Below are 23,085 nucleotides of genomic sequence, written 5' to 3' on the forward strand. Positions count from 1 at the left end.
TTTGACCGTCTGTTCTTCCTGTTTGCAGTGATCTCCGCCAAACTGAAGGACAGCAGGAAGAACTGGTTTGGCCCAAATCCATATGTGGAAGTGTGCGTGGACGGCCAGTCCAAAAAAACAGAGAAGTGTAACAACACACACTCACCCAAATGGAAGCAGCTGTTCACTGTGTGGGTGTTTATATACACACACACACACACACACACACACACACACACACTCTACCGGTTCCTAATGATGCTTCAATTTAGCGTTAGTACTTTTTTCAGAACTAGTTATAGACCCCATTATTAGTAGTGTTTGCAAAGGCAAGCATCACGATTACAGAGTTTGACATGTTTCGTTTGTGTCAGTCTAGATCTTTTGTTTGTAATATTATCTGCGTTGCTTGTCCATCAGGATTGTGACTCCGTTCAGTAAGCTAATTTTCCGTGTTTGGAGTCATCAGACGCTGAAGTCTGATGTTCTGATGGGCGTGGCCACTCTTGACGTCAACGAGGTGCTCAAATCTAACAACATGAAAAGTGAGTTTCTCTGCTCCGCCCCCATCACCACATTGACCACTTAAAAGATGCACAATAAGACTTTTTCTAAAGCATCGTGCAGGTGTGACCTGGATAACCCCTGTGACAAATGAACACACACAGAAGAATGAGATAACAATAAACAGAATTTACTCGCATGCCATCACAAACCTGACAGCACTGATGGTATGGCAAGCCAGGATATGAATCATTGTTATCTATAATTCAATTATCACTAGTTAAAATGCTATTCTTTTATTTACTTATTAGGTGTGCACTAGTAAAAACAATTAAAGATATACCACAACGCTTTCTTTCTAGTTTCAATAACATTACAGATATCTGAAATTAAAACGTTTGCTAGTTGTAATTCAATTGTTGTTATCGGGCATGGACATTTTTACTAGTTACAATGTAATTATTTAAATCAAAATATACAATTTTTCCAATAAGTGCATGACTGATATGTACAGTTGAAGTCAGACGTTTACATACACATTAGCCAAGTACATTTAAATTCCTGACATTTAATGGTAGAATACATTCCCTGTCTCAGGTCAGATTGGATCACCACTTTATTTAAAGAATGTGAAATGTCAGAATAATAGTAGAGAGAATTATTTATTTCAGATTTTATTCTTTTCAGCACATTCCCAGTGGGTCAGATGTTTACACACAATTTGTTCATATTTGGCAGCATTGCCTTTAAATTTGGGTCAAATGTTTTTGAGGAGCCTTCCACAAGCTTCTCACAATAAGTTGCTGGAATGTTGTCCCATTCCTCCAAACAGAACTGATGTAACTGAGTCAGGGTTGTAGACCTCCTTGCTCGCACATGCTTTTCAGTTCTGCACACAACTTTTCTATCTGATTGCTTTGTGATGCCACTCCAATACCGTTACTTTGTTGTCTTTAAGCCATTTTGCCACAACTTTGGAGGTACTTGGGGGTCATTGTCCATTTGGAAGTCCCATTTGAGACTGATATTTAACTTCCTGGCTGATGTCTTGAGATGTTGCTTCAATATATCCACATAATTTTCCTTCCTCATGATGTCATCTATTTAGTGAAGTGCACCAGTCCCTCCTGCAGCAAAGCACCCCCACAACATGATGCCGCCACCCCCATGCTTCACGGTTGGGATGGTGTTCTTCGGCTTGGTTCTTCAACCATTTTTATCCAAACGATGGTCATTATGGCCAAACATTTTTGTTACATTAGACTAGAGGACATTTCTCCAAAAGTAAGTTATTTGTCCCCATGTGCCCTTGCAAACTGTAGTCTGGCTTTTTTATGGCAGTTTTGGAGCAGTGGCTTCTTCCTTGCTGAGCAGCCTTTCAGGTTATGTCGATATAGGACTCATTTTGCTGTGGATATAGATACTTGTCCACCTGTTTCCTCCAGCATCTTCACAAGGTCCTTTACTGTTGTTCTGGGATTGATTTGCACTTTTCACACAAACTACGTTCATCTCTTGGAGACAGAATGAGTCTCCTCCCTGAGCGGTATGATGTCTGCGTGGTCACATGGTGTACGCACATGTGTACTATTGTGTGTACAGATGAACGTGGGACCTTCAGGCATTTGGAAATTGCTCCCAAGGATGAACCAGACTTGTGGAGGTCCACAATTTTTTCTGAAGTCTTGGCTGATTTCTTTTGATTTTCCCATGATGTCAAGTAAAGAGACACTGAGTTTGAAGGTAGACCTTAAAATACATCCACTGGTACACCACCTATCAGAAGCTAATTGATTAAAAGCTTCACATAAGTTTCTGGAATTTTCCAAGCTGCTTAAAGGCACAGTTAACTTAGTGTATGTAAACTTCTGACCCACTGGAATTGTGCAATTAAAAGTGAAAGAATCGTGTCATGCACAAAATAGAAGCCCTAAATGACTTGCCAAATCTATAGATTGCTAATATGAAATCTGCGGAGTGAGTTAAGAGAGAGTTAAAAAAAAAGATTTTTAATGACTTCAGCCTCAGTGTATGTAAACATCTGACTTCAACTGTATATTCAGAAATCTATCTAGTACAAAATTAATTAAAAAAAACCTGTAATTGTACTTTGAATAAGAGTGAATGTCATATCATTGTGAAATTATAGTGAAAATGCTGTTACAGAAATCAACCATTTAATTTTATATTCCATTTTGACATCATGGAAGGGGTATTTCTAGTATAAACCTCGTTACTGATTAGTATATAGCCATATTAGCATAACCAGTAACACTGTAATATTTACCGTGTATCAAAATGTTAGAAATACATAGTTAAAATTCCATGTTTGAAATATGTTTTTTACTAGTTCAAACCTACTTACTGATATTAAAAACTAGCATTTTCACTTGTAACATTATAATTATTTATATCAAATTTAGCATTTTTACAAGTAATGGTGCGTTCAGACCAGAGGCGTCGAGAGCGGCAAATCGACCGGAAGCCATTCATTTTCTATTCCAGCCACCGTCTCTTGGCGGCGAGAAGTGGCGTGTCTTGGGCGGTGTGGGCGTCAGAGGAAAGTTCAAGTGCGGGCAACATTATGGCAATGAGCTTTGACGCGGTTCGGCGGCAACCTATTGGAATATAGAAGTGCTCCGCTCTAGCGAAGTCTAGAGAACACAACCGTGTAAACTTTGGTTCCCACCAAACATTAGTTCCAAAAACAAAATGGAGGAGGAACTAATTATTGTCGTGGCGAGTTTTCTTGTAATATACGATCTGTCCCTGTTTGCTTACAGGGATACAAAGGTGTCTTTATTATTTGGGGCAGTGGTGGCTCAGCGGTTGAGGCTCTGGGTAACTGAACAGAGGGTTGTGGGTTCAAGCCCCAGCACCGCCAAGATGCCACTATTGGGCCCTTGAGCATGGCCCTTGACCCTATCTGCTCCAGGGGCACCATATCACGGCTGACCCTGCACTCTGACCCCACATGATTAAACGTCGATACCTTCAGGCCTCGATTACCTTTTTAAAATATTACAATTTTTATTTTTTGTATTTCCTTCAAATGTAGTGATGTTTAAAGACATGATGTTGAGTGTAGTTTCGATTGTGTTTGTTTAGTTTCATTTTAAAATGCTTGTGTTTTGTCTCTTTTGGTCTGTTGTCTGTCAGTCTGTGAGGTGGTGCAGACGCTGCAGTTGTGCACAGACAGAGATCAGTCTGATATTGTTGGTGATCTGTCCGTGTTTTTGGACGGTCTGCAGGTTGATCAAGAGACGTTCCTTATTGCAGAGGCCAACAACCAAAGTGAGACCTTTAAATAGCCATTGCTTGTGAAGCAAAGTATAGATTTTTATACAAATGCAATAGTGTAAGATTCCACTAAAATGACCACGAATAAATGAATTAATGTTACTTTCTTTTTTTTTTTTTTAGGTACTTTAAATGGGGAGTCTGAGCTTTATGAAATGTTGAGCAGGAGGTAATTGAATTGGCTGTCATGTTAGCTGAAATTGGCATGCAGTGTTTCGTTTTTAAAATTGATTTTCTGCAAATAGGTTTGACCAATAGCAGTGATGGAATGTCATTGGTCAAAAGGGTTGGGAACCCTTTATGAAGTAAACTTGGGATTATTTGAGTCATGATGCATTATATAGTTTCTGATCATATATATGTAAAAATAGCTTTTTCTTGCTTATAAACAGTGTCTCTCTCTCTCTCTCTCTGTCTCTCTCTCTGGAGTAGCAGAGATCCATCGCCTGCTGTGTCAGACAGTCAGGAACGAGCATCGACCCCTAACGGCCGTGTAAATGGTATGGACTCCCCTTCAGGGGTAACAAGAGGGTCACGACCCCCGAGACCCGCACGACCCTCTCGACCTCCTCCGCCAACCCCTCACAGACCCACCTCTTCACCAGGTAGGACATCTGTCCATTTACATCACACTTGACAATAATGTTCCCCCGGTGCATGATAAAATGTGGTCTATCCGATCTATTTTCTCATTTACGTTGTATTAAATCAAATATATTGTTTACATATATCTGCATAATATCGGTAAATGGCCACCCTACTCTCTAATTGTTGGTATCGTTATTAAAAATTGCTATTTTGAATTATATAGTTTTTTTTATTATTATTGTTTGGTGAAGCATACATTGCGAAAATGTTCACAAATTCGAATGCTGCACCGATAATAATGTTTTTTTTTCTCTTTGCAGCTCCCTCTACTGGCTCGTTTCTTGATGGCAGCGATTCGTCATGTTCTGACACTCCAGTTCGTAACCATTCTGAGGGTGGAGCCTCTAACTGTGGTCCCGCCCCTACACAGGAGCAGCCCGGTAGGATGGCTCTCAGCGTAGTCCCCGCCCCCAACATGATTCCCAGTATGGTGAACACTGGGCCGCTGCCGCAAGGGTACGACAATCATGAAATTCACAAATACTCATGTAGTTTAGTAACAACCTCACCCTAAAAGAGAGAGCCCTTGAGTGGGTACTCTGAGTGGAGCATGGCATTACTATATGAATGCTCCCTTGAGGGAGGGCCCTTCGTGAAAATAGTAATTTTCCTACTTTTGTTTGGAAAGACACAGTGGCATCGAGTGGCATCCCTTTCCCGCTGTGCACTTCGAGGGTGCTAAAATGGCATTTGCAAAACGCCCTTAGTTTTTGGGGATTTTGCAAATATCAATTGTTTTGGCCGATATCAATGGCTGATACATATATTATGTTCGATAACCGATATTTTCGCCGATATTATAAATCTATACTAATATGTCTTTAAAACAAAAATGTTGATTATATCGGCGTAATCAGACCAATACCGATAATTTAAAAAATTAATAAAAATACTGTTAATTCTAGTTAGAGATATTGATATTCAGGGATGTTTCTGAGCATGTGGGCGCCCTAAGCAAAATCCTACTTTGATAATATTGTGTCTAACCAGTCTGGCCATTCTCTGTTGACCTTTCTCATCAACAAGGCGTTTCCGTCCACAGAACTGATGCTCACTGGATGTTTTTTGTTTTTGGCAGCATTCTGAGTAAATTCAAGAGACTGTTGTGTGAAAATCCCAGAAATACTCAAACCAGCCCGTCTGGCACCAACAATTATCCATGTGATTATCCAATCAGCCAATTGTTAATCAGCATTTTAATATATTTTCAAAACTTTTAGAGGACATATTGCTTAAAATAAGTTTCAATTAAATCATTTGTTTTCATTATTTTGTGAACGTGAATGAACGCTTTTCTGACACAACACTCAAAGCGCTTTACACAGTGAACGGGACTCTCCTCAACCACCACCAGTGTGCAGCGTCCACCTGGATGATGCGACGGCAGCCATAGTGCGCCAGTACACTCACCAGCTGTTGGTGGAGAGGAGAGAGTAGAGTGATACAGCCAGTTAATGGATGGGGATTATTAGGAGGCCGTGATTGAGAAGGGCCAATAGTTACACCCCTACTCATTACAAGAAGTGTCCTGGGATGTTTAATGACCACAGAGAGTCAGGACCTTGGTTTAACATCTCATCCGAAGGACGAGACCTACATTTGTATACATTTGCTGTCATTAAACGACATAATATATCATATATATATATATATAAATCATATCGGTCACTCTGCTTTCTAGATGGCGGTATTGGCATTGACCACTTAAACTGATATCAGTTGACTGTTAATTGTCGTATCTGCTTGTATGTGTTTTTATAGTTGGGAGCAACGTGTGGATCACAATGGTCGTTTCTATTTTGTTGATCATGTGGAGAAGAGAACGACATGGGAGAGACCGGAGCAGTTAGCAACAAAGTGAGATTACCTGTCGCTCTGAAATACTGGACACACCCCCTGAAAGAATGTGCTTTGCATATTTTATATGTGTGTTTAACATGATTTAACTGTTCCACAAAGTTGTCCAATATGAGCCCAATAGTTCATGATCAGGACTGCTAATGTGACGGTTTTAGGTTTGAATCAGAGATCTCATGAAATTGCAATATTGCTTTAAATAGCACCTGCTAAATCTTAAAGCTATAGTTCAACTGGGCATCCAAATCTGTCCTGTGGAACTCAAAAAGCAGAATGTTCAGCCTCGGTCACCGTTTACTTTGTATGAATAAAAGAAGCAAATTTTGGGTGAACTAACCCTTATCTAACTTAATTTAGAACAGACACTGTAAATGTAACTCATATAATATAAAAGGTCATTTACTAGAATGTAAAATGTCCTAATCTAATTCCGTAAGGTCAACAAAATGTGGTTGAAAACTTGCAGTTGTTGCAATTTAGCAATTTTGTTGATTGCGCTTGCTGTCGTAGCTGGGAGCGGCGTGTGGACCCGTTGGGTCGGGTGTACTTTGTGGACCACATCACCAGAACGACCACGTGGCAGCGCCCCACGATGGAGACGGTGCGGAACTACGAGCAGTGGCAGCACCAGCGCAGTCAACTGCAGGGAGCCATGCAGCAGTTCAACCAGAGATTCATTTTTGGGGTGAGTGACTCCAATGTAAACATGCAAACAAGCTTCAAGTGTGAGGATGACTGGGGGTTTGAAATGTTTTACGCAAACGCCAATAACTGGTAAAGAGGGCTTTACTCTTAAAGGAACAGTTCACTAAAAAATGACAATTCTGTCGTTCCAAACCTGAATTAGTTTATTCAGAAGTTCTGAACAATGAATCCGTTTATATGCACACCAATAAGCTGAAAATGTCGTGTTGCTCTCTGCTTTTGACGTTTAAACCGCAAAGAGGTGTTCGCACACATAAGCCAGTAAAAGCCAATAAAAGTGGCGCCTAAGATGTTTAAATGCAACGCTAAATCGGCCTTACTTTCAAAAATCTACCCTTGTCAATCAGTTTATTCTTACACCATTAATGTCCTTACACAATAAAGGAACACCGTTTAATGCATTTACATGATCACACTTATGTGTTACACGGATGTAAGCCATATGTAACAACACGAGGGTTAGTAAACGATGACATAAATTTACATTTTGGTTGAATCGTCCATTTAAAAGACAATGTGAAATCAAAATTGGCAATATTTATTTAATACATTTTCGTAATCATTCAATAAAATGCAGCAACTTTCTCTGCCCCTAAAATGTTTTTTCATATCTGCTGACATCACCAAGGCCATGTGGGCGGGGAGGAGTAACATAAACCAATAGCATTAAAGCTGTTACTGGTTCAATCAAGTGGTTGAATAAAATCAAGTCCTATAAAGCTGAATATTCTATTTTGTACTTGGAAATGAGTCACTTTATGGACGTTAAGTGTGGTGTGAATTAGAGGTAGTCCGATATTTCAGTTTTACGATTAATCGGTGCCACTAGTCGTTTTTTTTAACTATGCGTTATCTTCAAAAATGCATGCCGATAGTTGCAGTTAGTTCTTTTTATTATTATTCCTCATCAATAAACCATATCTGGTGAAACGTACATAAATATATTTGCCAAAATCTTTTTAGGCGATCTATTTAGGCTACAAAATGCTTAATTTGGTAAATACTTGCATATATTGTAACAAATCCAAGTCTTCGTCAATTTCAAAATAAGAGTCCATGGTGTGTTTTGGGCTTTTTTTAATAGTTAAAAGTCCCGTGTTCTGCACCATTCTTGATTTTTCTTATTATTGGGATTTTGATTGCACAATAAACTGAGATTAATTGGGATTAATCTGCCTTTTCTACCACCGTGGTTATCGGAAACCACAAAATCCACTATTGATCGACCTCTAGTGTGAATGCTGTTTTATATCTTTAAACGTTTGTCTTATGAACTACTGTCAACAATGATTAAACGCAATGTGAACAATTTGTATTTGTAGTTGCAGGATCAGGCTGCAGCCCCTCAGAATAAGGAGTTTGACCCATTGGGACCCCTGCCACATGGATGGGGTGAGAGAGAGAGACAAATTGTCTTTTTATTGTGAAGAGCAACTTCGGTTAGACAGATTGTGAATACTGAGCTGAGGCTTTTCTTTAGCATGCTGGACTAGCAGCTGTGTTTTATTGTTCTGGTAACCTTATTTTCAGCACCTGCGACTAAAATTAGCCACCACATCCTTCAGTGTCCCGATTTAACAAATGAGACCGCTTGCTCAGTGTAAACCAATGGGTGAATATGACTCAGATGCTGAAAATAGACCAGAATGATTTCAGGAAAAGCTTTCTAAAGTGTAAACTTGGCTCCTGATATCTTTTCTCGTTCTGTCTCTCTCTCTTTTAGAGAAACGAACTGACTCTAATGGCAGAGTTTACTTTGTTCATCACCTGACCAGAACAACACAGTGGGAGGATCCACGAACTCAAGGGTCAGAACATTTGTCTCTATGTGAACTCACTTAAACACCAGCAACTGCATTTCTTAATATAAGGGTGTTTCTTGAACTTACATTTAGTCATTTAGCAGGTGCTTTTATCCAATGGGACTTACAAATGAGGAGCTTAGCAAGCAATTTGTCATACAAATATCTGCAGTATCACATCGCCAAGTTATCAAAGTGGCTGGAAGTAGAAGAACTAGACTTAATTGTTAAATATTGGGTAAGTGCATTTAGGTGTGGATTGGTTAAGTTCTGGCGGAACAGATTTGTTTTCAGCTGGTTCTTGAATGTTGAGATGGTATCAGCAGATCGTGGTGAGGTTGGAAGCTCATTCTGGTCGTTAAATAGACTTTGTTCCTCTTTGCAATGGGACCACCAGGCACCGCTCGTTCATTGACCGCAGAGGATGTTGGAACATAGACCTCATAGAGGAGTGAATTGAAGTTATAGGGAGTTGTTCCACAGGCTTTCCTGAAGGCCAGATTCAAAGCCTTGAATTTGATGCGTGCATCTACTGGCAGCCAGTGCAGTGAAATCAAGAGTGGGCTGACGTCAGCCTTCTTTAGCTGATTGAAGTCCAGATGCACTGCTGTGTTCTGGACCATCTGCAGTGGCTTAATCATGCTAGCTGGGAGGCTGGCCAAAGGGGCATTACAGTAGTCCAGTCTTGAAATTACCAGAGCTTGGAACAGTTGTGGGGCGGCTGTGGCTCAGGTGGTAGAGCGGGTCGGCCACTAATCGCAGGGTTGGTGGTTCAATTCTCGGCCCACACGACTCCACATGCCGAAGTGTCCTTGGGGTCACTGAACCCCAAGTTGCTCCCAATGGCAGGCTAGCACCTTACATAGCAGCTCTGCCGCCATTGGTGTGTGAATGTGTGTGTTTGAGTCACAGTGTAAAGCGCTTTGAATACCGTTAAGGTTAAAAAGGTGCTATATAAGTGCAGACCATTTACCATTTGTGCAGCATATTCTGACAGGAAAGGTCTGATTTTCCTGATGTTGTGAAGCGTGACTTTCCTGGTTGGCGTTCGTTTTGTTGAACAAAGATGAATGGTGAGGTTGTGGTCAACAGACTGGTTGGCTGGGATCACAAGGAGTTCTGTCTTGGCCAGGTTGAGCTGAAGGTGACGTTTCTTCATCCAGGCTGAGATCCCCGAGAGACAGGCAGAGATATGAGAGGAGACAGTGTTGTCAGGCTGGAACAACAGGTGTATCATCTGTATAGCAGTGGTAGGAAAATACATGTGCCTTAATTATCGAGTGATATAGTGTAGATCGAAAAGAGAAGGGGTCCAAGCACTGATCCCTGTGGAACACAAGTGGACTGTTGGTGTTATTTGGATACTTCTCTCCAGGTCACCTTGAAAGATTTAAAAATGTGTCTGATAACAATGTCGATCAATGTATGTTCATGCATCACGTGAGATTTATGTAATTGTTGTCAGAAATATTCCCACCACAGTGTCAATTCAGCACATCTCAAATTCTGAATTGTGTTTAATAGAATTCTGTGATGAAAAATGAATTTTAAGTTTTTCACGGACTCCTTTGTCTTGCTAATGCTTAAATGTGAGGGGTGATTACGTATTGATTTAAATGATCTCCGCTCAACCCAAGGCTAATATTAAAGGTTTGAAGTGTCTTTGTCATAAACCGCAGCTTATTAAAGTGGGTTTTTACGCCTCTATAGTTTGCTGAATGAGAAGCCGCTGCCTGAGGGATGGGAGATGAGGTTTACAGTCGACGGCATTCCTTACTTCGTAGATCACAACTGCAGAGCCACCACTTACATCGACCCACGGACCGGAAAATCCTCACTGTAAGTTAAGTGTAAACCACACATACGCAAAAAGACATCTCAGTCAGGCTGCTCTGAAGTGAGGGTTTTCACCACGGCAGTAACCGATGCTTTATAATTAAATGTATCAGCCCAACATCGGTATCGGACGATAAATATCTGTAAAAACATCCAGTTGTCATCATCATGATCCTCCTGAGATAGAGTGACACATACTGCATGTTAGTATGATATACTGTAGCTTTGAGACACACATAATTAGTCTCCTTTAAGCGGGCAATGCGTTTGTTCACGCGGTTTCAGGACACACAAATAAACTGAGTCATCAGATCCATAACAGGAATAACCAGTTTGTGTGTGAAACTGCGCTTGACTGCGATCCACCATGATGAGTTCACTCAAAGTCACACGCCTCTTGCTGTGTGTTCAGGCTACTTTCGCAGCCTCAAAGCACAGCCGGTCTGTATACAGTTGGGTACATTTCATGAATAAATGTCCTTTAAATAATGCCTAATTATTAGCATTGCAGTATCTCTGGGTGTGCTATGGGAAAACAGGTTGTGCAAGAAACTGAAGCACAATAAATGACATGTACTGTTAAAAGCATTGCATTAATATCTTTAATATACATATATATAAATGTCCTTTTAAACCCCACAACCACCCCTCCCAATCCCCAACCCCACCCTAACCCACAACCAACAACCCTGTGGCCACATAAAAGTATATACGGATGATTATAGACACATGTAACAATAAAAAGATGTAAAAAAAAATAAATAGGACATCCAATAATGTCAGGTATCTGCCCCATTTCTCTATAAACAAATTTGACCGCCACCCTCCCCATCTCCGAGCACCACTCATGAAATGAGGGCGCTCCAGCCAACCTCCAAACCCTTAAACGAACCTGTCTGGCGATCATGACGCTAGTTAGGACCCAACTCTTCATATGTCTATTCTCGAAGTCACTGACCGCCCCATTGCCCAAAATACAGAGTCTGGGGTAAAATGAGAGCCGAGTGCCCAATACATCACATACCACACACCCTGGATCTCAACACCCCCCCCAAAAGACATGGGATATGTCTCCATCCTCTGATTGGCATCGCCAGCAGGTGGGTGTGTCTTTAAGACCAAGCCTATACAATCTAGAGGGGGTCCAATAGAACCGATGTAAAATCTTGAGTTTTATAAGGTGCACCCATGCATCCTATTTTTCTTTTTAAATGAAAACTGCTTTTGCCAATTGAGTAGGTTGGCATGCCTCTGTAACACAACATCCATCCATCCATCCAACTCCATCCATCCATCCAACTCCATCCATCCATCCATCCATCCATCCATCCATCCATATCTGAAGTCGGGTCGCGGGGGCAGCAGCTCCAGCAGGGGGCCCCAAACTTCCCTATCCTGAGCCACATTAACCAGCTCTGACTGGGGGACCCCGAGGCGTTCCCAGGCGAGTGTGGTGATGTAATCTCTCCACCTAGTCCTGGGTCTTCCCTGAGGCCTCCTCCCAGCTGGACGTGCCTGAAACACCTCCCTAGGGAGGCGCCCAGGGGGCATCCTTACCAGATGCCCAAACCACCTCAACTGACTCCTTTCGACGCAAAGGAACAGCGGTTCTACTCAGAGCTCCTCACGGATGACTGAGCTCCTCACCCTATCTCTAAGGGAGAAGCCCGCCACCCTTCTGAGGAAGCCCATTTCGGCCGCTTGTACTTGCGACCTAGTTCTTTCGGTCATGACCCAGCCTTCATGACCATAGGTGAGGGTAGGAACAAAAATTGACCGGTAGATCGAGAGCTTTGCCTTCCAGCTCAGATCTCTTTTCGTGACAGCGGTGCGATAGAGCGAGTGCAATACCGCCCCCGCTGCCCTGATTCTCCAGCCAACCTCCCGCTCCATTGTCCCCTCACTCGTGAACAAGACCCCGAGGTACTTCTCCTTCACTTGGGGCAATACCTACCCGGAGTATGCACTCCATCGGTCCTAAAATAGCCAAACAAAATGGATATAGAACAAAATATCTTTCTTTTGATTTTGGGGTGAAATATGACCCGGACATGTTCCTGGAGGTTTCATGAGATTCACCCTAGTATTTTTTATTAAGATCTCTGGTCCAGATTCCAGATGTAATGAATTATTTCGCTCTCTTCTTCTGCTCAGTGAGAACGGCCCTCAGATCACATATGTACGAGACTTCAAAGCCAAAGTTCAGTACTTCAGATTCTGGTGTCAGGTGAGTGTTTCCATAAATTCTGCTCATATGATCCAATAGTGTTGTTATAGATGCAGAAATATTATAATTATTATACATTTATGAAACTTGTCATTGCTGAATAACAACGTTGTTTGTGTTGGCAGTTTTAACTTTCGGTTTGTTATTTCTGATCACAGCAATTAGCGATGCCGCAGCACATAAAGATCTCAGTCAGTCGCAAAACGCTGTTTGAAGATTCATTCCAGCAGGTATTCTTCTAATCATTATTTCTGTCATGACATGAACAACCTAGTCTCATAGACTGTTACTTTGCCTAAATGTTTGCTAAATGATTATTACGTGGCTAGTTGTACGTACCGCAGCAGTTTCCAGGTGAAATGAACACTAGAGGTGCTACAACAATTACTTTTATTCCCTTTCAAACAAGTCACAAGTAAAACGGCAGATTATCAGTTCATTTAATTACACTTACTTTTCTCCCCTTTATTCCCTAATTTGGAATGCCGAATTCCCAATGCGCTCTAAAGCTGCGTACACACTGCCAGCGACATCGACACCATCCCATTCATTTTCAATGAGAGCTGGAGATTTCCAGCGTCACTAGCTGTCGCGATCGTTGGCGACCAGATGTGGGCGTGTCCAGTGATGTGACAACGTTGAGACAAGTTTAACTTTATTCAAATGAAGAGCGACTTACGGGAGCGACAGCCAATAGGAGAGAAGACGGGAGAGCTCACGTGATCCTTCTCTCTCTCTCAGCTCCTGCAGTAATGGAAAGATCAGGGGACTCGCCCTCTGCAGCAGCTCCTGTCAAGCCTGAAGTACTGCTGGAACCAGACTTCATGGGTTTTGTGGACCCAGACAGAGCGGCGTTTGCGTTTTCGCCACAGATAAACAGCCGCTATGGCAAAGAGCACACCTTGTTTCTCATTCATCTTTGATATAAAGCATTTTATGTACTGATTCCGTCTTTTCCCTCCAAAATGTTTGTTTTTAGTGGCAAGAAAACTGATTCGCTGTCAACAGCAATGGAATGGCATCTGTGAATGTCATTTATAAACATTACTAGGCAACCAGTAGTGGGAACGCCCAGTAGCGACTTCACCGCCAGCCACTGGCGACCTGCAGCGACAAAGTCACTGGCAGTGTGTACGCAGCTGTGCACGTGTGGAGGCTTCATGCTATTCTCCGCGGTATTCACGCATAACTCGCCAAATGCCCCACCGAGAGCAAGAACCACATTATAGCGACCACAAGGAGGTTACCCCATGTGACTCTACCCTCTCTAGCAACCGGGCCAATTTGGTTGCTTAGGAGACCTGGCTGGAGCCACTCAGCACACCATGGATTCGAACTCGCGACTCCAGGGGTGGTAGTCAGCGTCTTTACTCGCTGAGCATTTGCAAGCTTCTTCAAGCGGGATCGAGTTGCACCGCAGCTCAACTTAGAGTGTTGCACTTGAAATGCAAAGGATCTGGGTACGAGTCCTGAAGACCATGCGAGTCGGCACGTGAGCGGAAAGTGTCATAGAAGCACCACAAAAGTTTGGGGGATTTCGCTTGCTTTTAGCGGCACACGGTGGACATTTCACATGGAAACTGACACCATTAACTTCTTTCGTTTTGCAAGAATATCACCACGGTCTCGTAATTTTACCGATATTTAAATTATATTAAGTGAAAACGTGACTATTTGTTTTTACTAGTGCTGTTAATTTACCGTGTTTATTTAGTGCGATTTAATTATATTAACAAATATTCGCTACAAAATTAACAATCATGTCTCAGATTCCTTCCATCGGAGCAATTCAAGCTTGAAGTACCAGCTGTTTTCAGCAGGGGGTAGTAAGCGAAACTCCAGCTGTATAATCAACAGTTAACTGTTCGGAGAACAAACCACACTCCTGCTTGATTCAAGGGATATTTTTAGCTTTTAAGGGGGTATATTATTTCTAACCTTATAAATGAATGAATTCTCAATCTAAAGAAATTAAATGGCAATAATTCATGTAAGCAAACTCCATGTTAGCTCCGCTGAGACCAAATTCTCTGAATGAAGAACAAATCTACAGATGCATTGTGAAAGTGTACGTGTGCATTTTGGTGACTGCATTAATAATGTGGGACATTATTTTACTTTCATATGAATCATTATACTCTACAGCTTGTGGTATATCCCAGTTTTATGCTGAAATAGGTTTTTAGTGGAGATCAACCGTAACATTTGACATTTGCTCTTGTGTCTCTCGTCAGATCATGAGTTTCAGCGCACAAGATCTTCGACGGAGACTCTGGATTATCTTCCCTGGGGAGGAGGGGCTTGATTATGGAGGCGTGGCCAGGCAGGTTCCACATTCAGTTAGGAGAATAAAGATCTAACCGATCTAGAATGAGAATGTCCTGCCTGTTTTGAATTATTTTGGTCTTTAATTATGTAAAATAATAATTGTCCCACTGTGTTTGTTGTAGGGAGTGGTTCTTTCTGTTGTCTCATGAGGTGTTGAACCCCATGTACTGCCTGTTTGAGTATGCGGGAAAAGACAACTACTGCCTCCAGATAAACCCCGCCTCCTCCATCAACCCCGACCACCTCAAATACTTCAAGTTCATTGGACGCTTCATCGCCATGGTAACGTTTCCTTGCCGTGTTTGCTCGTTTTAAGATTGCGTTCCATGTGACGAGTATTTGGCATAACACAAGCTAGGAATATAAAGTATACAACAAGTTTGGGTTTGGACCAAGTGTGCCGCACAAGCCCTCAAAAGTGAAGCCAAAACGTCTCGATCGCCCCCCGGTGACTGGTCCTAGTATAGGTCATAAGCCCCGCCTCCCCATGTTATTCAACGGGACGTGAGACCAACTAAACAATTAAATTACACTTCACATATCTTTTTTCCAAAGATAGTTTCTGTCATTTACTGTCGTTTCTATCACGTTGATGTAATTTCAAGTGTTTGTTTTCAAAATAAGTTTGTTTTTAGTTATTTGATGCTATAAAAACGGTGCTGTGACATCATGATTTACAGTTGTGATTGACAGGTTCTCTGAGCAAAGTAGTCACTGAAGCACCAACAGACTTTTTTTCGGGATCTTCGGAGGAATGAGGAGATTGGAGTTTTAAATCTAATATCTAAATTTCTATAATTAATTATTTCACACCGTCATAAGTCAAAAGTGCAGGGGCTTGTGCTTGCGATTGATTCGGCGAGAGTGAGGGCGGGGCCTTGATTTCGTGGCTTTACTTCCTGCTCACTACTGCGCAGGTCTGGTCCCGAAATTGCAACTGCGCAGACTCAAATCCCAAGATGTCAGCGCCATATCGGGACACTTGCGGCTTCAGTTCTCACCAATGGAAAAGAGCGAAGGGGCGTCGTCCATCTTTTTTTTACAGTCTATGATTTGAACACAAACATGAACATAATAGCAGCAAAAACGTCTGATGCCAGTTCAGCGTCTCTCAGGATTAGTGATTGACAGATATGTACCGGCCAGACAGATAGTGATGGGACGGTATATTGAATTTGGATATATTACGAGCCAAAAAAATGATGATATTTTGACATTTAAAACATTGTTTTCTGTCCATGTGATCATAAATGAAATAACCCGTCAAACATCGTAAAATTTACCACTACAGTGCCTCTTTCTACACTGTTTACAGAGTTCACACAAGGTCCTTAAAGTGCCTGAATTGAGCTTTTAGAAATGTAAGTACTGGAATACCCGGAAAATCACCTTGTTTTGTAGAAATGTGCTTGAGATTAAAACAAACCATTTTTTCCGTGTAATGTGTGTCCATCAAAGATGCGATCCCACGATATCCTTTCTGTTCTTCACAGTCAGTTAAAAAAATAGCAGGTATGTGCTAAAAAAGAGACTTCTCTCCCGTTAAATAATGAACCGTAACACCTGTGCAAGTCTGTGAGATGCACATTAAGCTCTTAAAGTGACAGTACCATTATAGCGCTCGTTTAACAAATGAATGTAAACTTAATGTTATTACTGTATTTTGATGAGAAATTATTATGTAAATTTTGCTAAAAAATTAAACACAATTTTTCTGGCATATGTTGTCATTTAAGTGTTATCATATCAAATTGAGATATCGAATCGTGAACCTCATATTGTATATCGAACCGATTCATGAGATAACCATATTGTCCCATCCCTACAGACCGATATATATAGACGATATTTGGTTATGTATCGATGCATCCTGCTCTCTAGACATCGGTATCGGCCATTGATAAACTCATACCGGTCGACCACTACTCACGTTATTCTATATTTGATTTCTGCAGGCTTTGTTTCATGGGAAGTTCATCGATACGGGCTTCTCGTTGCCGTTCTACAAGTGCATCTTGAACAAGCCTTTGGCTCTGAAAGACCTGGAGTCCATTGACCCGGAGTTCTACAACTCCCTCATCTGGATCAAGTCAGTCTACCTGCATTAATGCATTCATGAGTATTCAGCCAGAATAAACACAGCTGTATCTCCCTCTTTATGACCTTGACATCAGGAATATGAAGCTTGTATAATGTTTTAGAACAAGCATAATGCAACATGGGACAGATGTTCCTTATAGCTGTGAAAGAGCAGTTCATGGACTCGTGTGGACTGTAGCTCACCTGTGACTGTGTGTGTGTGTGTGTGTGTGTGTGTGTGTGTGTGTGTGTGTGTGTGTGTGTGTGTGTGTTGTCAGGGACAATAACATTGAGGAGTGTGGTCTGGAGATGTTCTTCTCCGTGGATAAGGAGATATTGGGTGAGGTGTCGACTCATGAGCTGAAGCCAGATGGCGGGAACATCCAGGTCACGGAGGAGAACAAGGAAGAGTACATCAGGTGCCTCTCGTTCTCATAATTAAACACACTAGCGCTGTTATTGAGGGACTCCACACTGATACAGACAGCCCTTTAACTGAATGTGTTTGCATCAGTTTTGTGGTTTTTACATTTGAATGTGTGGATTTTATTTGCTTGGTGTCATGTTGTTGGTCAAAGTCTAGTCAATGCTAATATTGTTTTCTGCAAAAGTTGTTGCTCAGTTTGGTTTTCCGGTTCGCACATTAAAGTGATTTCACACAAGCTCCAAAAACTAGTTAGTGGCACATCTTGGCCACATTTTTAGGGCATCATCTAGTAATAATTGTGCGCACTCACCACGATTGATTTATATTATATTATATTTTATATATATATATATATATATACACACACAAACACACTGTGTATATACACATCATAAGTTTTGTCAAATATATGTGTGGCACAATTATTGGCACCGTTTTATTCAGTACTTTGTGCCACCTCCCTTTGCCAAGATAATGAGTTTGGAGAACACACGGCAAGGGATCTGAGAACATTCCAGATCCTTCAAATTCAGAGGTCCATGTTGGTGGACTCCCCTCTTCAGTTCACCTCACAGGTTTTCTATGGGGTTCAGGTCAGGGGACTGGGATGGCCATGGCAGAACCTTGATTTTGTGGCCATTGAACCATTTTTGTGTTGATTCTGATGTTTGTTTTGGATCATTTGTCCTGCTGGAAGATCCAACCACGGCCCATTGTAAGCTTTCTGGCAGAGGCAGTCAGGTTTTATTTTTATCTGTTGGTATAAGATAGAGTCCATGATGCCATGTATCCAAACAAGATGTCCAGGACCTCTGGCAAAAAAAACTGCCCCACAAGGTTAAAGATCTAGCACCACATTTCACCATGGGCATTGGGTACTTCTTCATCTCTGGTGCTTGTTGCCAAAAAGCTCTTTTTTTTGTTTCATCTGACCACAGAACCCGGTCACATTTGAAGTTTCAGTAGTGTCTGGAAAACTGAAGATGCTTGAGTTTGTTGTTGGATGAGAGCAAAAGGGGTTTTATTGAAACCCTCCCAAACAACTTGTGGTGATGTAAGTGATGTCTGATTGTAGTTTTGGAGACTTAATTAATTTCTACAATTCTCCAGCTGTAAGCCTTGGAGATTATTTGGCCACTCGAACCATCCTCCTCACCGTGCATGGAGACAGTATAGACACACACAGGGTCCCAAATTAACTTTTTAGCCCACCAGGAAAAAAATTACTAGCCAGTCAGATTTCTTACCGGCCATTTAATACATTTTATTTGGCAATTTACAGACGTAGGAGACAAATAAGCAATACTGCATGCATGTTTAAAAGTGAACTGCATTTTTAAATAATTGTATTGTTTTATTATTTATGAAATATTTAATTGCCAGATAGTCCATTTAGAGTCATTTTTCAGATTATTCACTAAATTTGTATTTAAGTACCTGTATATGTTGTCATATAAACGTCCAGTAAGTAACTCTCATGAGCCTAAAGTACATACAACAAAGTAGCAATTCTTGGTTTACTTTGAGTAAGTCAATTAATTCAGTCTGCTCCAACTGATTCACAAGTCTTTTTGATTCACTAAAAAGAGTCGTTTGTCTGGGAATCGGACAACAGTTATCGGTTCACTAAAAAGAGCCCTTTGTTTGGGAATCGGACCACAGTTGTCGGTTCCCTAAAAAGAGCCGTTTGTTTGGGAATCGGACCGCAGTTATCGGTTCACTAAAAAGAGCCCTTTGTTTGGGAATCGGACCACAGTTGTCGGTTCCCTAAAAAGAGCCGTTTGTTTGGGAATCGGACCACAGTTGTCGGTTCACTAAAAAGAGCCGTTTGTTTGGGAATCGGACCACAGTTGTCGGTTCCCTAAAAAGAGCCGTTTGTTTGGGAATCGGACCACAATTGTCGGTTCACTAAAAAGAGCCGTTTGTTTGGGAATCGGACCACAGTTGTCGGTTCACTAAAAAGAGCCGTTTGTTTGGGAATCGGACCACAGTTGTCGGTTCACTAAAAAGAGCCCTTTGTTTGGGAATCGGACCACAGTTGTCGGTTCACTAAAAAGAGCCGTTTGTTTGGGAATCGGACCACAGTTGTCGGTTCACTAAAAAGAGCCCTTTGTTTGGGAATCGGACCACAGTTGTCGGTTCACTAAAAAGAGCCGTTTGTTTGGGAATCGGACAACAGTTGTCGGTTCCCTAAAAAGAGCCCTTTGTTTGGGAATCGGACCACAGTTGTCGGTTCACTAAAAAGAGCCGTTTGTTTGGGAATCGGAACAGTTGTCGGTTCCCTAAAAAGAGCCGTTTGTTTGGGAATCGGACAACAGTTGTCGGTTCACTAAAAAGAGCCCTTTGTTTGGGAATCGGACAACAGTTGTCGGTTCACTAAAAAGAGCCCTTTGTTTGGGAATCTGACAACAGTTGTCTGTTCACTAAAAAGAGCCCTTTGTTTGGGAATCGGACAACAGTTGTCGGTTCCCTAAAAAGAGCCGTTTGTTTGGGAATCGGACAACAGTTGTCGGTTCCCTAAAAAGAGCCCTTTGTTTGGGAATCGGACCACAGTTGTCGGTTCACTAAAAAGAGCCGTTTGTTTGGGAATCGGACAACAGTTGTCGGTTCACTAAAAAGAGCCGTTTGTTTGGGAATCGGACCACAGTTGTCGGTTCACTAAAAAGAGCCGTTTGTTTGGGAATCGGACAACAGTTGTCGGTTCACTAAAAAGAGCCGTTTGTTTGGGAATCGGACAACAGTTGTCGGTTCACTAAAAAGAGCCCTTTGTTTGGGAATCGGACAACAGTTGTCGGTTCACTAAAAAGAGCCGTTTGTTTGGGAATCGGACAACAGTTGTCGGTTCACTAAAAAGAGCCGTTTGTTTGGGAATCGGACCACAGTTGTCTGTTCACTAAAAAGAGCCCTTTGTTTGGGAATCGGACAACAGTTGTCGGTTCACTAAAAAGAGCCCTTTGTTTGGGAATCGGACAACAGTTGTCGGTTCACTAAAAAGAGCCGTTTGTTGGGAATCGGACCACAGTTGTCGGTTCACTAAAAAAAGCCGTTTGTTTGGGAATCGGACAACAGTTGTCGGTTCACTAAAAAGAGCCGTTTGTTTGGGAATCGGACAACAGTTGTCGGTTCACTAAAAAGAGCCCTTTGTTTGGGAATCGGACAACAGTTGTCGGTTCACTAAAAGAGCCCTTTGTTTGGGAATCGGACAACAGTTGTCGGTTCACTAAAAAGAGCCGTTTGTTTGGGAATCGGACAACAGTTGTCGGTTCACTAAAAAGAGCCCTTTGTTTGGGAATCGGACAACAGTTGTCGGTTCACTAAAAAGAGCCCTTTGTTTGGGAATCGGACAACAGTTGTCGGTTCACTAAAAAGAGCCCTTTGTTTGGGAATCGGACAACAGTTGTCGGTTCACTAAAAAGAGCCCTTTGTTTGGGAATCGGACAACCGTTGTCGGTTCACTAAAAAGAGCCCTTTGTTTGGGAATCGGACAACCGTTGTCGGTTCACTAAAAAGAGCCCTTTGTTTGGGAATCGGACAACAGTTGTCGGTTCACTAAAAAGAGCCGCTTTGTTTGGGAATCGGACCACAGTTGTCTGTTCACTAAAAAGAGCCCTTTGTTTGGGAATCGGACAACAGTTGTCGGTTCACTAAAAAGAGCCCTTTGTTTGGGAATCGGACAACAGTTGTCGGTTCACACATTTATGCTGCCTAAATGTGCCGTTTGGACCATCAAACAGCCAGCAGCCCGATGGCACCCGTTTACATGTGTTGTATGGACAAACTGAGCTGAAATCTTCACTTCAGTTCTGCTGAGAAGGAAAGTCATACACATCTGAGATGGCTTAAAGGCGAGTTAATCGTGAGAGGATTTTCATTTTTGGGTGAACTATCTCTTTGAATGAGTATTTGGAAACATTTTAACATTTAAAATATAATTTTTCATGCCATTGTACCCTTGTGCAACTTTTCCACGTTGTAAAAGCCTTAAAGGAAATCAAATATCCCCGTTTATATGACTCCAAGTTAGATATGAATAAATCATATGTTAAGGTGTATGTTAAGCACACCCTAAGAAGTAAAACACTGAATCTGCATAATCATGACAAGCCCTAAAATGGATAATTCAATCATTAATCGCATTATTGACAGATAAAGTAATTGCTGATAAAGTGCTGAGAAAATTCTGATGTTGTTGGGGAACATTTTTTAATAATTTATTTCTGATAAATATGTTTCTTATGTAATTAAAATTAAAATATGTCATTAAAAATATATAAAACAAATGTCATTCATTATTAAAAAGTATTGATCAAAAATAGTGCCTTTCAATAATAATTAAAAAAAGCTCAATTTCACCCGCAATTTGTGTATTTTTGTGCTTATTATACGTCGTAGCTTAGCAACATGCTAACATCAGACTATTGAAATCAACTGTGAACTATTTGGTTCTTAAAGGTGTTGTATAAATATAATTGCATCTCATTCACTGTTAGCTGGTTGTAAATGTTCTTCTCTCTGTATGCTCAGGCTGGTAGCAGAGTGGCGTTTGTCTCGTGGTGTCGAGGAACAAACTCAAGCGTTCTTCGAGGGATTTAATGAAGTTCTTTCGCAGCAGTACCTGCAGTATTTCGATGCCAAAGAGCTTGAGGTGGGAGACAAACACTCTCTGAACTCTCCAGCATGATTGTAGTGTGTGTAAGCTCGGTTCAGCCGCTGTGTGTGTTCTGTGTTCAGTAATTAATAGTGGGTTTGTCGTAGGTGATGCTGTGTGGCATGCAGGAAATCGATTTGAACGACTGGCAGAGACACACAATATACAGACATTACACATGCACCAGCAAACAGATCGTCTGGTTCTGGCAGGTACTACCGTCTTCACTTTCTTCAAGACAATCAGTGATCACTTGTTTTGCATTAATGATGCTCAAGACATCGTCTCTGTCTCTCTCTCTCTCTCTCTCTCTCTCTCTCTCTCTCTCTCTCTCTCTGTAGTTCATTAAAGAGATGGACAACGAAAAGCGCATGAGACTGTTGCAGTTTGTCTCTGGTACTTGCCGTCTGCCTGTCGGAGGATTTGCAGACCTGATGGGTGAGATATGTCGTAGATCTGTATGTCTTGAGGATTGACTGGGGTTGGGATGGAGTTGATGGTTATATTGGTTTGTTTACAGGGAGTAACGGGCCGCAGAAGTTCTGCATTGAGAAAGTTGGGAAAGAGAACTGGCTACCTCGCAGTCACACATGGTAATCTCACTCATCGTTTATAACCCTCAACATTATATAAATGCATTATTTGCATTATCCATGTGATCAACTGTTAAAGACATTTGACCAGCGATTAATAATAGCGCAGATGGAATTAGGCCAATAACAGGATTATGTGAAATAAGACAAAT

At 41.5% G+C, this 23,085-nt stretch overlaps 1 protein-coding gene across 3 annotated transcripts in view; it reads left to right on the forward strand.

Annotated features, from left to right (window-relative positions):
* Nucleotides 1-23,085, forward strand: part of LOC127624747 (E3 ubiquitin-protein ligase Itchy-like) — a 38,588-nt gene that overhangs the window by 9,698 nt on the left and 5,805 nt on the right. For 2 of the 3 annotated variants that reach the window (XM_052099607.1, XM_052099609.1), the window contains 21 exons: nucleotides 29-170; nucleotides 400-524; nucleotides 3,643-3,777; nucleotides 3,907-3,952; nucleotides 4,216-4,388; nucleotides 4,692-4,887; nucleotides 6,193-6,288; nucleotides 6,799-6,973; nucleotides 8,316-8,385; nucleotides 8,717-8,801; nucleotides 10,506-10,634; nucleotides 12,786-12,858; nucleotides 13,017-13,088; nucleotides 15,093-15,185; nucleotides 15,313-15,468; nucleotides 17,142-17,275; nucleotides 17,544-17,684; nucleotides 22,217-22,337; nucleotides 22,448-22,552; nucleotides 22,682-22,778; nucleotides 22,861-22,933. In XM_052099607.1, the coding sequence (XP_051955567.1) occupies nucleotides 29-170; nucleotides 400-524; nucleotides 3,643-3,777; nucleotides 3,907-3,952; nucleotides 4,216-4,388; nucleotides 4,692-4,887; nucleotides 6,193-6,288; nucleotides 6,799-6,973; nucleotides 8,316-8,385; nucleotides 8,717-8,801; nucleotides 10,506-10,634; nucleotides 12,786-12,858; nucleotides 13,017-13,088; nucleotides 15,093-15,185; nucleotides 15,313-15,468; nucleotides 17,142-17,275; nucleotides 17,544-17,684; nucleotides 22,217-22,337; nucleotides 22,448-22,552; nucleotides 22,682-22,778; nucleotides 22,861-22,933 (2,437 nt within the window). The remainder of the gene's footprint in view (nucleotides 1-28; nucleotides 171-399; nucleotides 525-3,642; nucleotides 3,778-3,906; nucleotides 3,953-4,215; nucleotides 4,389-4,691; nucleotides 4,888-6,192; nucleotides 6,289-6,798; nucleotides 6,974-8,315; nucleotides 8,386-8,716; nucleotides 8,802-10,505; nucleotides 10,635-12,785; nucleotides 12,859-13,016; nucleotides 13,089-15,092; nucleotides 15,186-15,312; nucleotides 15,469-17,141; nucleotides 17,276-17,543; nucleotides 17,685-22,216; nucleotides 22,338-22,447; nucleotides 22,553-22,681; nucleotides 22,779-22,860; nucleotides 22,934-23,085) is intronic. The other variant, XM_052099608.1, reaches the window with a different exon arrangement.

Source organism: Xyrauchen texanus, chromosome 31 (assembly GCF_025860055.1).
Source record: "Xyrauchen texanus isolate HMW12.3.18 chromosome 31, RBS_HiC_50CHRs, whole genome shotgun sequence".
NCBI classification, from domain to species: domain Eukaryota; kingdom Metazoa; phylum Chordata; class Actinopteri; order Cypriniformes; family Catostomidae; genus Xyrauchen; species Xyrauchen texanus.